This window comes from Austrofundulus limnaeus, unplaced genomic scaffold (assembly GCF_001266775.1).
Source record: "Austrofundulus limnaeus strain Quisiro unplaced genomic scaffold, Austrofundulus_limnaeus-1.0 Scaffold651, whole genome shotgun sequence".
NCBI classification, from domain to species: Eukaryota; Metazoa; Chordata; class Actinopteri; order Cyprinodontiformes; family Rivulidae; genus Austrofundulus; species Austrofundulus limnaeus.
Genome location: NW_013953053.1, coordinates 125,909 through 143,824, shown reverse-complemented (window position 1 = coordinate 143,824; position 17,916 = coordinate 125,909). Strand labels below are relative to the sequence as shown.

The following is a 17,916-nucleotide window of genomic DNA, read 5'->3' as shown; positions in this document are numbered from 1 at the left end:
ATCTGACAGGATCAGGGTCTGACAGGATCAGGATCTGACAGGATCTGGATCTGGTTATCTTTAGAGGACAGGGTCAGGATCTGACAGGATCAGGGTCTGACAGGATCAGGATCTGACAGGATCTGGATCTGGTTATCTTTAGAGGACAGGGTCAGGATCTGACAGGATCAGGGTCTGACAGGATCAGGATCTGACAGGATCTGGATCTGGTGTTTTTAGAGGACAGGGTCAGGATCTGACAGGGTCAGGGTCTGACAGGATCAGGGTCTGACTGGGTCAGAGTCTGACTGGGTCAGAGTCTGACTGGGTCAGAGTCTGACAGGATCAGGATCTGACAGGATCAGGATCTGACAGGATCTTGATCTGGTGTTTTTAGAGGACAGGGTCAGGATCTGACAGGGTCAGGATCTGACAGGATCAGGGTCTGACAGGATCAGGGTCTGACAGGATCTGGATCTGGTGTTTTTAGAGGACAGGGTCAGGATCTGACAGGATCTGGATCTGGTGTTTTTAGAGGACAGGGTCAGGATCTGACAGGATCAGGATCTGGATCTGGTGTTTTTAGAGGACAGGGTCAGGATCTGACAGGATCAGGATCTGACAGGATCAGGGTCTGACAGGATCAGGATCTGACAGGATCAGGATCTGGTGATTTTAGAGGACAGGGTCAGGATCTGACAGGATCAGGATCTGACAGGATCAGGATCAGGATCTGACAGGATCAGGATCTGACAGGATCAGGATCAGGATCTGACAGGATCAGGATCAGGATCTGGTGTTTTCTCTTGTTTCAGCTCAGACGCTGTACAAACAGGTTTCTCAGACTGCCTTCATGTCTCAACTAGTTTCTGCTTTTTTCTTTCTTTTCTTCTTTTCAAACATTCACTTCCCCTCCTCTCCTGTGCCTGTTTCAGATCCGCTAAACCAGGGCTATTCAACTGGTGGCCCGTGGGCCACATCTGGCCCACAAGTGACCAAAGTTCGGCCTCTAATTTGTTCTTTCATCTCTTCAGCCCAAACCCCTGGTTTTCTACTTTAATTCCTCTGAGTTGTTTTAGTTAAACAGACATGTTTGTTTCTACAGAAACTTCAGTATCTTGGCTACAAGTTGGTAAAAACATTTCTATAAACATTCAAGACAGTTAAAACTACAAGTAGTTTAAGTTAAAACTATGAAAGTGAAAATAAAATTTAGTAAGTCAGATGTCAAAATATTATTTGTGGTAAATAAGAGGTATAATGTGTTATTTTTGTTTTTGTTTTATTATCATTACTTTTAGATATTATCAGTCCAATATTAGCATAAAAATGTAAAATCTCTACATATTCTGATAAAAGTTCGATAAATTAACGCCTGGATTTGACCAGAATGTGTTAATAAATTCTTGTGGTCCAGAGACGTTCACCGGTGTGCAACTGATGACATCATCAAACTGGATTATCTCTGGGGGAGCATGATCCAAACTATTGTTTGAGACGAAATGTTAAAAATAAATAGAGTAATTTCCCCCTAACTTGAGTTAAATGGTTTTTATTATTGTACAGACAATGTTTACCTATGGATGCATCCAGTTGGGTATCAAAAAAGCAGGTAATGTCCCTGACAGGAGATATGTGATGTCACCTTAATATCAGTTTGTAATATTAGTTTAATATCAGAAATTAAGTGTTGAACTATATCGACAAAAAATCAATATCAAGCATCTCTATTTTTATTACATAGGGTTCTGTATGTTGTATTTATGATTAAATACAGTAAAATAAATTATTTCAAAGGTAACAGATCTTTGTAAAACTTGGTTTATTTACAGAGTGACTTTAACTGCTGGATGTTTGGCTCCTGTCTTGTAGATCTGCTGATCTTTGTTGGTCCACCCATCTTCATTCCCATCTCGTTGAACCATCTCTGCTTCCTGCAGGATTCCTGCATGTTTTGTGCACGCTCTAAACAGACCATTAACTGTGTGTTCATGCTGTGTCATGTCTGACCTGTCTTCTGCACAGTGTGGAGGTTTATTTATCAGTCTCTGTCTCCTCTCTGCCCTCACCTCCCAGGCATCGACTTTAAAGTTAAAACCATCGACGTGGACGGCAAGAAAGTGAAACTACAAGTGTGGTGAGAAGCCTCAGCCCAACCCTTCTGTGGAAACAGTTTGAAATACGATGGAGCAGATAATCCGGAGTTCAGGGGGATGATGCGGTCCTGTCTCACAGCTTTGAAATTAAACAGCCAAATTATTCACCAAACAGATCAAAACTAGTAAAGATAAATGGTTTAAATGGGATTTTGCCAGAAGATGAGAGAACCCAGCCTTGTTTGGAGGTCTGTGGATCAGACACACCTCTCAGGAGAAACATGATTCAAAGGTTGAGCACGTCACAAAAAGTTTGACTTTACATGTCTGAACTGGCATTTTGATATCTTTGATGGTTTGTGTAGCTCACCATCATCAGTGTGTGAATGTGTGTGTGAATGTGTGTGACCAGTGGTGGAGAAAGTACTCAAACACTGTACTTAAAAGTACAGATAAACAGACAAGAATGTACTCTAGTAAAAGTAAAATTACCACATGAACATTTTACTTGAGTAAAAGTAAGCACTTGCTTTTAAAAATACTTAAAGTATTAAAAGTAAAAGTACTTGCTTAATGTATTCCCTAATAGTCTACAATATCATGAAGTGTGCCTACTGAATGTGTATTTTAATACATCAATGGTGCCATTTTAGTGAACAATGCTGCAGATGATGTGTAGTTTTGTGTTCACACACTGTGACACTGTTCACACTTGGACTTGTGAGTCTGTGCATCATCACATATTGTGACAACAGCTGCAGMAGATGTAAATTCACCACCAACCTCCTCTATCAAATCTCAACAAGTCATTTTTGAACCAGTTAAATAAGACCATGAATGGCACATTTCCTCTGTGGTGGAAACCATTTCTTCCTGCTCCCACAACATTTTATAAACATACAGCACATTATCCAAATATCAGTGGTGAGCACAGGTAACTAAAAATGTTCACTAACTCGTATTCCGCTAACTGAAAATATAGCTTTGCTAATCCTGAACCACTAAACATGTAGCCAGTGGTGGGCACAGTTCCCCTAAAGCACTAATATGGGAACTAATTTCCTGATTAGTGATTTAGAGCTTTTGCTAATTTTAAAATTTATTAGTGGATTAGGACTTGCTAAATTTAGAAGCACTAACTGAGGTCTATAAATGTTATTGATCAACATTAATGTCAACAGCTGAGGGTGAAAACTGACACACATTTTGTTCACATGTGTCACTGATCCACCAGGTGACAATATATTAACAATATATGAATCAAATCCAGCTGTGGAGTCAGTGATGAGTATTAAGAGAGCAACATGTGACTCATGTTGTCAAAGAATGTTCATGGGTTGACTGGATTATTGTAGTGCTTTACAATTAGCTTTTGCTAAAACTTTCAGTGCATTAGTGCTTTAGACTTAGAGGACCTAAATAATTGTGAGATCGCTAATTCATAATCATGAGATACTATCTCATATGAGATAGTGAGATAGTGAGATAGTATCTCATAATTATGAGATAGTATCTCATATGAGATAGTGAGATAGTATCTCATAATTATGAGATAGCTAAGTCATAATTATGAGATACAAGTTTTATTTATTTTTTATCAGGGTGGCGGAAATGGGCTTCCGTAGAAAATTCTAAATTTTAAAGGCGTTTAAACAAATCAGGTTTTTTGTTGCAACTGCTCAAAAATGTTTGAAAAAAATTTTTTAGTATTATATTTCAGACTGTTCATTCAAATGATACATTGATAAGGCATTAATTCATAATATTTTGACAAAATGCAATTTGTGCACACGTTTAAATCTAAACCCTGTATCTGCCTGTTTCTCCATTTTTGGACTTGATCCTCGTTTTGATGTGACGGGTCACATATAACAAAGTAGATCCATAAAATATCACATATGATCGTCAGAGTTTTCATGAGGTTTTTAAAACCTAAATGAATGTTTTTACACAGCGACTGTGCGAGACGTAACTTCCTGTCAGTTTCACTCATTAACTCAGCAGTCAGGGAGAAACGAATGAGCTGATGAGATACTGGCCACGGATTTAACATTTCTTTTTGAACATCCTGCTTCTTTTTACCCTCGTTAACTGTTTTTACATCAAAATGTGCATTTTTAGAGATCTGTGTTTTATCAGCAGGACGATCTGTTGGACCGTGAGGTCCACATTAATCTTGCGTCTTTGTAAAGCTTCACTTCCTGTTTCAGACTTTCCTTGCAACAAATGCGTTGATGTACATTTTTGTCTGTCTTGTTTAGGGACACAGCGGGACAGGAGAGGTTCAAGACCATCACCACGGCGTATTACAGAGGAGCCATGGTGAGAGCGTGAGCTCACCAGTCAAACGTCATCTCCTTCCTCCCATCTGAAGGGGTTTGTCTCTCCTCTCTGTGTTTCAGGGCATCATCCTGGTGTACGACATCACTGATGACAAGTCCTTCGAAAACATCCAGAACTGGATGAAGAGCATCAAAGAAGTGAGGCCATTTGGATTTTGCCCTTACAAAGAACTAACTAGGTCTTCCTAATCTTAAAAAAATAATGAAAAAGTTTATTTTTAACCATAAATGTGAACATTTTGATGTTTTATAAATGCTTCAACTTGTCACAACATTTAGACTGTTTCAGTCAACTGTCTACAGGTGATAAAAGAAAATAAATGATCCAAACAAACAAAAGCTAAAACAAGCTAAAATAGTGTCGACAGGTTGCTGTTTTTATGCTTTTAAGAAGCGATTAACGACGCAAGAACTGCTCCTTGAGATGTCAAATAAGAGGCAGAATGTGTTCTTTTTGTTTTTGTTAATTATCACTACTTATAGGGTTCTGTTTGTTGTTTTCATGATTAAATGCAGCAAAATAAACTATTTCAAAGGTAACAGATCTTTATAAAACTTGGTTTATTTACATAATGACTTTCATTGCTGGATGTTCGGCCCCTCAGCTGTTGACCTGCAGTAACTGTGGCCCCTGGAGTGATTTAGTTGAATAGTCCTGATCTAAAGCACAAAGGAGAGATTTAGGACAGCAATTAGCACATTTGCACTTTAGTGGACTGGTGCCCACCACTGCTTGTCACAGATACTTAATTGTTCCATTTAATGAACGACACACTTGTTTCCCAGAATGCATCAGCCGGGGTCAGCCGGATGCTGTTAGGTAACAAGTGCGACATTGAGGCGAAGCGGAAGGTTTCCAAAGAAACGGGAGAAAAGGTGAGTTGATCCGTCTTGATTTTGTTACTCTGGGTTGAAGCTGCACTAAAACAAATAAAGTTCAATTTTATTTATATATCTCCAAGTCCCAACATACGTTGTCTCAGCTGTACATAAAAAGAACAATGTAAAGAAGAAAGCAGCAGATTGTGTTGAATCACTTCATCACAGTCTCCCATCCTGAGCAAACGGTGGAGAGGAAAAACTCCCTGCTGATCAGGAAGAAACCTCCAGCAGAACCAGGCTCAGGACAGGAGACCATCTGCCTCGATAAAATAAAATAATAAAAAAATAATCGTGATGTGAGACTTTACTTTGAAAGGAGGAGGAAGGAGGTGTTTGTGGACAGTTGATGTGGTTTCAGTTGTTTCTCTTTGCTTTAGATAAGGAGCAGGATGTGATCATGTGCCTCTGGGTTTGTTTGTTGACAGCTGGCGAAGGATCATGGGATCAGCTTCTTTGAGACCAGCGCAAAGTCCAGCATCAACGTGGAGGAGGTGAGCCGTGCCGGAGCCGCCGTAAGGTCGGACCTCATTCAGCTCCAGGCTCGTCTTATCAGAGTTGTGTTTGTGGTAACTCCCATTCCTTTCTTCTTTTGTGTTCATGTCCTCTGCTCTGCAGTCATTTCAAGCTTTGGCGCAGGAGATCCTACAGAAATCCAGTAAGAAGTCGGTACGTAAGAAATGAATTTGACCAAAACGTTTGTAAAACAGAAGGTTGGACCTGTTTCTGGTATTTTCCTAACTTCTTCTTCTGTCTTGATTGTCCTTGTTGTTCAGAGCCCGACAGGAAAGGAGGTGAAAATCACCAGCAGTGCAGAGAAAAAGCCTTCAAAGTGCGTCGTTCTTTAGGTCTGATCTGTGTGAGAAACTCCAGAAACGAAATCAAGAAAAAACAAAAGTTTTTTGTCTCCATCTGGTGGATCAAGATGTCAAACACATCCAGGTGTTCAGTCTGCTTCGAAACCAAAACTCTACTTCGTTTTTATAAGTTCGGAACAAAAACTATGATGCACCCAAATTAATTTATCACTTTGTGATCGTGCGTGCTTCAAATTGAGCAGTTTTTATGATTAATTGTAATTACAACAACAAAAATGTCCTGAAATTGTTTCAGACTTACTAAAACTCTATCTTTAAACAGCCACATCTGCCTGCTTTCAGAATTTTGTTACCATTTCTCATGCAGTAGCAGCTTAAAGCAGATTACAGGAGGTTTATTTTATAATTGCAGTGTTTTCGATGTATGCTAAGCAGGTCCGGCCCGTGGAATAGGCAGTATAGGCAAACGCTAAGGGCACCGTCCATCTAGGGGGCGACAAAAATGCGGGACAAAATAAAATACTTTATAACTTTTTATCAGAGTTTATTTGATTTTTAGTAAAATGTGCTTCTCGTAGTTTTGAGTAGATATTTTACAAAATTTTCAGGGTAGTATACCCCTGGACCCCCCTAGAACTGCTTCACTTCACTGTAGACTTTTGTTTCAAATTTACATGTTAAAAGTAAAATATAACATCAAAGACAAAATGATTTAACTTGTGAATTTATGTAGGGGCACTACCTGAAATCCTGCCTAGGACCAACCCTGATGAGATCCCAGGGCTGTATCACCTCCGACACTTGTATGATATTTGAAATGTTGCAGGAAATCACTACAGTTCAGATATCATTGATAAAGGCCCAGTCACACTATAACCGTGTTTCCATCAAGACTTTTTGATGCACATTCAGAAGTGTTGCATTAAAAATGCAAAAAAAAAAATCGTATGGAAACAGCAAAATTCGAAAAAAAAATCCTCAATTCGCTAAAAAGTTTTTACGCTTGCTTGAGGTAGATTTTGGATGATTCGCAAAGTAGTTAATGCGCAAAACGGGAGATGGAAACACGTTTGCCGAATAAATTCTGACGTAGCGCATATTTACCTCACGTGACGTTCAGCTGTTTCTGCTTTCCTGCCTTGTCCCGGATGTTATCATAAACGCACAAAAACATGGCTGTGAACAACAACAACAACAACAACAGGTACATGTGGACTGACGAAGAGASGAGAACATTTCTCTCTTTAATTAGCGAAAGAAACGTTACAGCCATTTTAGATGGAAAACAGCAACGTAACCCTAAAATATAAAAATCGCTCCATTTTCCCGAGATGATTAGCCTCTGCTAGTTAGCAAGTTTCTCTTCCTGTTTACTACCGCAAAGCTTGTCGCCGACGTCTGACATAATCACGCGTTGCGTAGCCTCGTCTGAAGTAATCACGCGTTGCGTAGACTCGTCTGAAGTAATCACGCGTTGCGTAGCCTCGTCTNCGTCTGATGTAACCACGCGTTGCGTAGCCTCGTCTGACGTAACCACGCGTTGCGTAGCCTCGTCTGACGTAACCACGCGTTGCGTAGCCTCGTCTGACGTAACCACGCGTTGCGTAGCCTCGTCTGATGTAATCACGCGTTGCGTAGCCTCGTCTGACGTAATCACGCGTTGCGTAGCCTCGTCTGATGTAATCACGCGTTGCGTAGCCTCGTCTGACGTAATCATATGTTGCATAGCCTCGTTTAGTTGCATCAAACAGCCGAGAGGGAAACTAGATGGAAACAGTCTAGATTTGAATTTTTATTTATTTAATTTTTTGTGAATTTTTAAAAAGTTTGATAAAAATTCACTCTAAAACTGAATCGAAACACGATTTATGACATTTTAGACAACTTATGCCAACTTATGAACATTTTAAAGACATTTACTTTGAAGATGGAATTGAAAAAAATCACCTGGAAGCTTCTTTTAGGCGTGTACATACTGTAATTCTAACGAATTGACCAAATATACAAGTTTTATTTGCAATTTAGACGTAAAAAATGTTTTGTAAGTTGGCATAAGTTGTGTAGTGTGACAGGGCCTTAAGTGAGGCACCTTTCATTCACAAATGTGTTTCATTGTAAATTACTCCACAAACATTTAATGTCAGCCTTTTATATTCTGTACAAATATTTCAAACGTGTCCTGCAGATAACCCCATTCTCTGGAAGACACGATGCTGAGTTTACAGCTCGAGGAAGTTTCAAAAATGTCTCTTGATTTAACGAGCAGAAGGAATCGTCCCTCAGTGGGATCTAATAGAAACTTTGTGGTCGACAAGCCTGTTTTTTTATCGACGAACTGATGGAGGAGAAAGATGAGTGAAACACGAGAAGCTGAGAGGAGCGAGGGGAGAAGGAAGGATGGGTAAAATAATAAATGAGCTGAAACACGTCCCCTCAGTCTGAAATGATCTACTCTGGGTTGTTGTTTTTTACTAAAGTGCCTTAAAAACCAGATCTGACAGGAGTTTTTTATTCAAACAATTCAAAAAGATTCAGATATTGATTTAGTTCTGAATATTTGGTTTTTTGCACACAGACCTCTTTTTGTTTACTTTCTTTTTTTATTCTGAAGCAGCCAAAAACATGGAAGTACTGTAGTTTAAAGAGCTGATGCTTGATGGATGTACAGTAAAGATAAAATGTTTTTTTCTAAATGCACAATTTAATAAAACAAACTTTCCAACACAAACGATAGTATCTCGTAGCTCCTGTTCTGCTGTTTGTTTTAGGATTTTATCTACTGTTGTACTGATTTTAGCTTTTACCTACTGCTCTGCTGCTTTACAGTTCTGTGTTTGCTACCTCTTAGCTACTGTTCTGTTATATTTTACTTTCTGTTTTGCTCAGTTTAGCATTTAGCTACTTTTTTGCTTATTTTAGCTTTGATCTATTCTACTAGTTTTGGCCTTTTAGCTACAGTTCTGCTAATTTTTGTTGCTTGCTTTTGCTAATTTTAGCCCTTAACTACTGTTGTTATTTTTTTACTTGCCGTTTTGCTCATTTTAGCATTTAGCTACTTTTTTTTGCTTATTTTAGCTTTGATGTATTCTGCTAGTTTTAGATTTTAGCTACAGTTCTGTTCAATTCTGTTGCTAGCTTTTGCTAATTTTAGCCCTTAGCTATTGTTCTGTTATTTTTTTACTTGCCGTTTTGCTCATTTTAGCATTTAGCTACTTATTTGCTTATTTTAGCTTTGATCTCTTCTGCTATTTTTCATTTTTAGCGACAGTTCTGCTAATTTTTATTGCTTTTCTTTTGTTAATTTTAGCTCTTAGCTACTGTTTTTAATTTTTACTTGCTGTTTTGCTCATTTTAGCATTTAGCTACTTTTTGCTTATTTTAGCTTTGATATATTCTGCTAGCTTTAGCTTTTTAGCTACAGTTCTGTTCATTTTTGTTGCTAGCTTTTGCTAATTTTAGTCCTTAGCCCTTTTTTTACTTGCCGTTTTGCTCATTTTAGCATTTAGCTACTTTTTTACTTATTTTAGCTTTGATATACTATTCTGCTAGTTTTAGCTTTTTAGCTACAGTTCTGTTCAATTTTATTGATAGCTTTTGCTAATTTTAGCTCTTAGCTACTGTTCTGTTTTCTTTATTTACTGTTTTGTTTTGTTTTTTTAGCTACAGTTCTGGTAATTTTAGTTTCTAGCTGTTGAATTTTTTAGCTCTTTCAGCTTTTCAACTACAGAAGTGCTAATTTTAGCTTCTAGCTTTTGCTTAACTTAGCTTCTTAGCAACAGTACATAGTAGCTTTTAGCTGCTGTTGTGCTGCTTTATGGAATGTATAAAGATAAACTTGTAGGAGTTTGTCGTGTTTCAACAGTTTCTTGCATTTTTTTAGCTGATTTAGCAGAAAATAATTTTGCTTTAAAGGAAAACGGCAGAATTCCTGTGAAAAAGTGAAATAATCTTAAAGAGCTGGAATAAGCCTGACATTTACTTTGATCGTGTTTAAATGAAACTTTGGAGTCGGATGTTGAAGACAGGAACCGGAAGAGGAACCTCTCTCTCTCTGCGGCAGCAGGAGCCGGAGCTTGTTGCTAGGCGACCGACCCCTCCTCCGCAGCATCAGCACCAGAGCTCGTGTGCGCGCGCAAACTGCCGCATCCCCGCGCTGCCTCGCACGTTCCTGCGTGCGCTGTCATCACGCAGGGCAGGTGCTGGATTTTCAGTCAGGAGGGACGCAGGAGGAAAAAAACATCAGAAACACATCCTGGACGGATTATTTCCTGACGGGAGGGGAAACGGACTCACACACACACACGGGCTGAACCGGGCCTGCGTGGCTGCAGGGAGGGAGGGTGGGAGGAGGGGGTCTCGGTGGTGGAGCTGTCAAAGAGGAAAAACACGAGGAGGGGCTCCGTCCAGCACGCCCTGCTCATTTCTTATTCAAATATTTTATTTTTTCTCTCTCCGGTTCTCCGAGGCTCGGGCTGCTCTGCTCCTCCGGTCTCCGGGTCCTGACGGGGGGACAGCAGAAGAAGGTCACATGTACGGACGCGCAGCTGAAGAAGTGACCTCCGCAGGGAGGGGGTGAGATCAGCCAGAGATCAGCTGCTCTGTGGGAGGTTTTTTATTTTATTTATTCTTTAATCCGCGGCCTTGCTCAGGTCTCCGGTTACCGCAATGCCTCACGGCCTGGAGGAGGAAGAGCTGGGGGAGGAAGGCAATAAGATGAGGATTTAAAAGGTAAGTTAAGAAAACTAAACCTGGTCCAGGTCTGGGTTTGGATGGGACCGGTCGGCACAAAGTGTACTCTCTGAGCTCCAGGAGTGATGGGGGGGCTCTGACTCAAGCAGCGTCGGTGTGATGGCTAAAATGTCAAATGGGGTGAGTAGGGAGGCTTTCTGCTGACAAAGTTCTTGGACTCTGACTGGACCGGACTGCTGCAGCACCACCATGGGACAGGACTGCGCAGGAACTCTAACACCGGCCGGCGGGGAGTTTGGTGCATGAGCTGATTTCCCTCCTCTGCTCTGCTCTGCTTCTGCCCACATACACTTGTTTTAAAGTGGAGAACATCCTCCTCATCATCATCTTCCTCACACACACACACACACACACACACAGAAACATGCCCTCGCCCTCAGACTCCAGCAGCGTGGCCTCGGGCTCTCGCGGTTGGTCCGACAGCCGCAGAGGCATGTCGGGCAGGGGGCCCGGCGGGGCCCGGCTGCTCCTGTACCTGGGTCTGTGCCACCTGGGCCTGGGAGCCATGGTCCTGGGCTTCTCCTTCACCAGCATGGCCTTCACCTCCTCTGCTCGGGTCAGGCAGTCCTGTCCATTCTGGGCCGGCTTCTTTGTGAGTCTGACTGAAAAATGTTCAAATTCAGATGAAGAAGCGTGAAGATCTGCGCTAAGATTTGTGTGTTTTTGTGTGTTTTTATGTGTTTTCAGGTGGTGGCGTCGGGGATAGTCGGGATAATCTCATGGAGGAGACCTTTGACCCTGGTGGTAGGTTCACAGTTCTAGTTGTACCCACTTATAAAAGTGCCCACATTGGGGCCTGCGGGCCAAAATTGGCCGGCCAAGCCTTTTAATTTGGCCCACTAGCAGATTTTCATATTTTACCAGAGGTTCACAAACTGTTTGAGTCTGGGGACCCCCTAACGACCTAGATAGATAGATGGATAGATACTTACGTACTTACTTACTTACTTACGTACTTACTTACTTACTTAGTTACTTACTTACATACTTACGTACTTACATACATACTTACTTACGTACTTACACTAGTTACTTTACAGACTGTAGACAGTACACAAAACAAAATGAACACTGACTAGCCATGATATGACTACTACTAATAAAAATATAATATAAAGAATTGTGCAAAAATAAAAAAGATCTGTTTTGTATGTGAATGTTTGTAAATTGGAAGTGAGGTTGCAGAAGAGGGACCACAGGCACGTATGAGTTATGTGACTCATCTTACAGGTTTTGGTCTTAAAGGGATCCCCGATTAGTTGTAAGATTAGACTTTTTAAAAAAACATATTTTAACTGTAAAATAAAGACTGTAAAAATACTGTAGGATGTTTAGTTTTTATAATTTTTAAACTAAAATTTTAGAATGTAATACACGGACGGGGCCATTTTATTTGCACACAAAGCATTCTGGGTAAATGATGACGTGGATAGGTCCTCAGTGCGAGGCTGCTAGCGAGCTATATCCACCCTGAAGGTTAATCTTGGACAATATCTGATGATCGACTCTTTTAAATGAAACCAGAGAGCGTTGACAGAGAGGAGAAGGTAGAAATGACTCAGCCTGGAACTGAAAATATGGATGGAGGACAACAGAGCTGCTTCATGGAAGAAGAACCTCAGCTTAGCCTGTTAGCTTTAGCATTAGCACTGACGTTAACACCATATACTGTATATGTATTAGCTCAGCGCTACACATTCTCCTCTCATCACTGAGGTCCTCCATCCACATGACAGAGAGGGGAACACAAAAATGACTCAGCCTGTAACTGAAAATATGGATGGAGGACCTCAGTTTAGCTTGTTTGTCGCGCTAGCACAAAAGCTAACAGTCTAAGCTGAGGTTGTTCTTCCATGAAGCAGCTCTGTTGTCCTCCATCCATATTTTCAGTTCCAGGCTGAGTCATTTCTACCTTCTCCTCTCTGTCAACGCTCTCTGGTTTCATTTAAAAGAGTCGATCATCAGATATTGTCCAAGATTAACCTTCAGGGTGGATATAGCTCGCTAGCAGCCTCGCACCGAGGACCTATCCACGTCATCATTTACCCAGAATGCTTTGTGTGGAAATAAAATGGCTCCGTCCGTATAATATATTTAAAAAAAATGTACAAAACTAAACATCCTACAGTATTTTTACAGTCTTTATTTTACAGTTAAAATAAATGTTTATCAAATAAAGTCTAATGTTACAACTAATCAGGGATCCCTTTAATAGGTTTTTTCCTGACGTTTTTGCCAATAATTTCTTCACTTATTAAATTTCCGTCCTCTGTCCTTCCCTGCTGTCCTCGTCTGTTTTTAATCGGGTGTCGTCTCCAAACCCTCTCCACAGGTGTCTCTGTTCATGCTGCTGTCGGCGGTGTGTGTGATCCTCAGCCTGGCCGGCTCCATGCTCTCCTGTCAGAACGCACAGATGGTCAAGTCTATGCTCACCTGCCAGGTACGCCATCTTTGTTCCACCTGAGTGCTGACACGTCCTTCTGGGTGGGGAAGACGTGCCAGGAATACTTTGGAAAGTGTTGCAGAAAAGTGCTTTGTAATAAATGTGTGTGTGTGCAGGTGGACAACGGCCTGTGTGTGTGCTGTGCACCCACTCACCCCTGCTCCATCGAGGCGGAGGACACGCTGGTCCTCTACCTGAATGTGGACTGCCACTCAGTCAGACATCATCTAAAAGTAGGTGGAAGATCTCCTTTTTTCTGCAATAAACAAAACAAAAAGTTCAAATCTTTGTAAAACTCTTGATTCTCTGTGCAGGACCTTTTATTCAGCGCGTGTGGTCTCAGCATCCTGTCCACCATCATCTGCACGCTGTCCACTGTGACCTGCAGTATTCACATCTTCTCCCTGGACCTCGTGCACCTGGTGAGCCCAGACAGCACTTTACATTAAAGTGGATGTGTTTTTTTTTTTTAATGAAAGTTTGCTTCTGATTGGCTACAGAGCTGCAGTGAGAAATTAGGACATACCATACTGAGCAAAAGTTTTTAACCACCCTCAATTTTCAAATATCTTGCTTCCAGGATGCCAGAATAGATATTTTTACAGTTACTAGTACTTTGGCTGCTGTTGCTAGCTTTCTGTCTAGTGCTTGTACCTGATCATGACAGCATATTGAAAACAAGAAATGTGTTTATTATCTCCATTCATCTGTCTTTTACCACTTATCCAATGGTAGGGTCATGGACCAGACCCAGAGGTGTTGTCAGGGCATAGATCAGGACTATTCAACTAAATCACTCCAGGGGCCACAGTTACTGCAGGTCAACAGCTGAGGGGCCAAACATCCAGCAATTAAAGTCATTATAAGACAAGACAAGACAAAACTTTATTGATCCCACAGTGGGGAAATTGGAACATTACAGCAGCTCAAAACAGTGGAGCTGCAGTAACAGGCTGCCTACTGTGGCGCCATCTTGGAAACAGAAGACCACACAAGGGAAGATGAGGAAAAGAACAAAAACATCATATTATATCAACACTGTGACACACTATGGTGTTTATGAAAAAAACTCTGCATAGGGCAAATTATTAGCCAGAGGAGTAAGTGAGTTTAGGGGCCCCGAAGAATCCAGTCCCCTAAACCAGCGCAGCTATAGTTCAGAATATTGATGGTACTGTTCATTCTGTGAGGCCTCATCCTGCCCAGGAAACCAGATCAAACGGGTGATCTGACCACAAAGTCCAGGGACCACAGCCGGCCTGCGACACTCAATAGAACCGCTTGCAGACTGAGTCCAGCTCGCTCAAAGCCCAATGTCTGAGTGCTGATAGTATACGGCCATCCATCAAATTTGTCAGGCAGCCAGGAGATGAAAATGCTGTTTTGTAGACCTCCAGGAGACCACCAAGCCAGTCTGTAGAATCCAGTGATCGAAGTCCAGATATGTAGAAGCTGGTAAAAACATTTCTATAAACACTCAAGACAGTTAAAACCACAAACAGTTGAAGATAAAAATATGAAAGTGAAAACAAAATTGGTTGAAAAATTTGGCAATTCAGAGATGTCAGAATATTATTTGTGGTAAATATGAGGGATAATATGTTATTTTTGTTTAATTATCACTACTTTTATAGGGTTCTATGTTGTATTTATGATTAAATGCAGCAAAATAAACAATTTCAAAGGTAACAGATCTTTGTAATACTTAGTTTATTTAATGAATAACTTTAATTGCTGGATGTTCGGCCCCTCAGCTGTTGACCTGCAGTAACTGTGGCCTCTGGAGTGTGTATGTTACAGACTTTATACAAACCAGTCACATTTATGTCTCCTGTGGTTTGTGCAGTTGGCTCCACATCGCTCTCGGTCCGTCAACCCAGAATGCACCACTCCTCAGGACGCCTTCCTGACCAACATCATGGACTTTGAGGAGTTTGTTCCCCCCATCCCTCCACCGCCCTACTACCCTCCTGAATACACCTGCAGCTCCGAGACAGATGCTCAGAGGTACAAACAGAAACTTTATCTGCACAGATTTCAGCTGCAGACTTTACAGAAAAAAAACATCACCTCTGAACTGAAAATGACAAACGTTTGTATCGACACGCAGCATCACCTATAACGGCTCAATGGAGAGCCCGGTTCCTTTGTACCCCACTGACTGCCCCCCTCCTTATGAAGCTGTGATGGGCCAGAGAGCTGCCAGCCAGGTGAGCACCCAGAAGTTTCAGCCTCAGTTAGAATAGAATAGAATAGAATAGAATAGAATAGAATAGAATAGAATAGAATAGAATAGAATAGAATAGAACAGAATAGAAATAGCCTTTATTGTCCCACCAAGGGAAAATTCAGGTGTCACAGCAGCATCAGTACAGAGGTTCACACGCTAATTTATAATCTATAGACAGTACACAAAAACTGAAATTACCACTAACTAGCAATGATACGACTACTACTAATAAAAATATAACAAAGGATTGTGCAAGAATAAAAAGATTTGTTTTGTTTTAGAGAGTAGACTATCAGAATTTGACATTAGGAATTAGAATTTACCTAATTTCAGTGCAAAACAATCTCAACAGACTATTAGCTGTAAAGTTTGACAGTGCAGACAAGAAACACAGATGTGCAGTTACAGCAGAATTAGTTTAAAGGTTAAAAAGGGTAATAACAGAGCAGGTGATTGCTCAGATTAGTAATGACAATGAATAATAGTACAAATGATTGTGCAGGCAGCAGGTGTGTGAACACTTATTGTGATTTTTGGGCACGGTGCTGGTCATAGAGTCTGACATCTGCTGGGAGGAAGGATCTGCGATAACGCTCCTTTGTGCACTTCGGTGTCCTTTACTGGGAAAATCTGAGTAAAACATGATTTGGTTCAAAAATCCCACATTTAGAAGTATTATATTTTAAACGATTGTTGCTCACTGTGACAATACAGGTGGTTAATTAAACTTTCCAAACTCTGAGATTAAAGAGAAAAATGTCAGAATTCTGAGATTAAAGTCAAATTACTGACTATAATCTTAGAATAATCTTTTTTGCACAGATACTAAAATTAACATCGGATTTTTCAATTTTATTACCTTGTTTTTCAGAATTCTCACTCTTCTTAAAATTCTGACTTTTTTCTTTAATCTCAGAATTCTTTTTCTATTTTTTCAGTGGCCCTAATCCTCTTCCGTATCATTCATAATTTGGTTCCCACTTTTCAACTTCTACTTTTGTCTGTTTTTCTGATATGAAAGCGATGATTTCTCAATAATGCTTATTGTTAAAAGAGATGATTTGAAGAGTTAGTATAAATAAATAATGACACTACTTACGACTGAACAAGCCATAAAGAAAAAATATATAAATAAATTAAAAAAATAAATAAAAATGGTAAAAAAATTCCATGTGGTCCTAAACTTTTCGGTGTCCTCAAATTTCTGCTTATATTAAAATAAAAACAAGCCAGAACTTTGGTTGAAATGTTGAAAATCAATATTTCATAACCATGCTGAGGACAGTTTTATTTAAAAGTCACACAATAACAGAAAGTGGCAGGTAAAGTTGCTCCACTCTGCAGTGTGTGTGTGTTGTAGTCATTAAACTGAAATCTGTTGTGATCATCAAGGCCACGGTGTTTGATGCCCACGGCACTGAGCTGTCTGGAGAAAGAGGAACATCTACAGCCTTCAGTGGAGAAGGTAAAAAAAAAACAAATTCACTTGTATTTGTTTTGTTTTTAAAGAGTCACTGAGTTGTATGGAGTGACATCTAGTGGCGTAACGTGCAAACTGCAACCCAACCATTACGTTCTCATGTTACATTGTAAATGTTATGCTCCACATCTACATCTATGTAGCCTGCGAGAGGACGTGGGATTTTTTTCTTTTGAGTTTTCTTTCAGTCTTTTTTGCGTTACCCCATAAAAGTTGTTCGTTATTGTTGTGTCTGCCGGATTATTAATAAATTCTCATGGACACCATTATACGAGAGATAAACACATCACAGTCACACATGGAGTTATACGCAGCCACAATATCACTGTCAACCTCCCCAGTTTGTGGTGAGCAGACATTTCAAAATAAAAGTCTCAGTCAGTAGTTAACTCAAAGCATTACAATTACCACGTGAACGGAAAATTATAAACCATAGTTATGAGTAAAATAATACAGAAATATTTACTTGTTCGTGTTTTCCCACATAATAATAAAAATAATAATGAAACACGGATGTTTTGTTTTTTATTTTAGTCTCCATGGACAGCGGGTCTCTGCTGATGTCAGAGATCGTGGACATACCCGACGACTCGTCGCCCTCTGAGGACTCCTGTTTGTTGGAGGTGGGGCTGAGGAACCAGGGTGACAGGTGCAACAGGACCACCAGCGACAGGGGCGACTTGAGTCTTCGCAGCTCTTTGACCCAAACGCCAGAGAGTCCCCTGGCAGGAGGGCCGAGAGCCAGGAGGTTCCTTCGAGGAGAACGCTCCAACTCCTGTTCGTCACCAAGCACAGCCTCCACCACGTACAGGTGAGTAAAACCACACGCTAACACAGTGTGTGTGTGTGTATGTGTGTGTGTGTGTGTGTGTGGGTGTATGTGTGTGTGTGTGTGTGTGT

General features: G+C 40.6%; 2 protein-coding genes across 3 annotated transcripts in view; both read left to right on the top strand.

The window, feature by feature from the left end:
* Positions 1-2,055: 2,055 nt before the first annotated feature.
* On the top strand, positions 2,056-6,696 carry rab13 (RAB13, member RAS oncogene family; the record flags this gene model as incomplete). Of its 2 annotated transcripts, none has more annotated exon segments than XM_014027471.1 (7): positions 2,056-2,116; positions 4,337-4,397; positions 4,478-4,555; positions 5,204-5,293; positions 5,725-5,790; positions 5,915-5,965; positions 6,073-6,696. In XM_014027471.1, coding segments are annotated over 7 exon segments (479 nt in total), but the record flags the coding sequence as incomplete, so codon positions are not given.
* A 3,767-nt stretch (positions 6,697-10,463) lies between these two features.
* Positions 10,464-17,916, top strand: part of fam189b (family with sequence similarity 189 member B) — a 19,990-nt gene continuing 12,537 nt past the window's right edge. Inside the window, exons 1-9 of the mRNA XM_014027467.1 lie at positions 10,464-11,455; positions 11,551-11,607; positions 13,196-13,303; positions 13,423-13,539; positions 13,621-13,728; positions 15,153-15,313; positions 15,417-15,516; positions 16,929-17,001; positions 17,551-17,827. Of these exons, the coding sequence (XP_013882921.1) occupies positions 11,228-11,455; positions 11,551-11,607; positions 13,196-13,303; positions 13,423-13,539; positions 13,621-13,728; positions 15,153-15,313; positions 15,417-15,516; positions 16,929-17,001; positions 17,551-17,827 (1,229 nt within the window). The 5' untranslated portion in view covers positions 10,464-11,227. The remainder of the gene's footprint in view (positions 11,456-11,550; positions 11,608-13,195; positions 13,304-13,422; positions 13,540-13,620; positions 13,729-15,152; positions 15,314-15,416; positions 15,517-16,928; positions 17,002-17,550; positions 17,828-17,916) is intronic.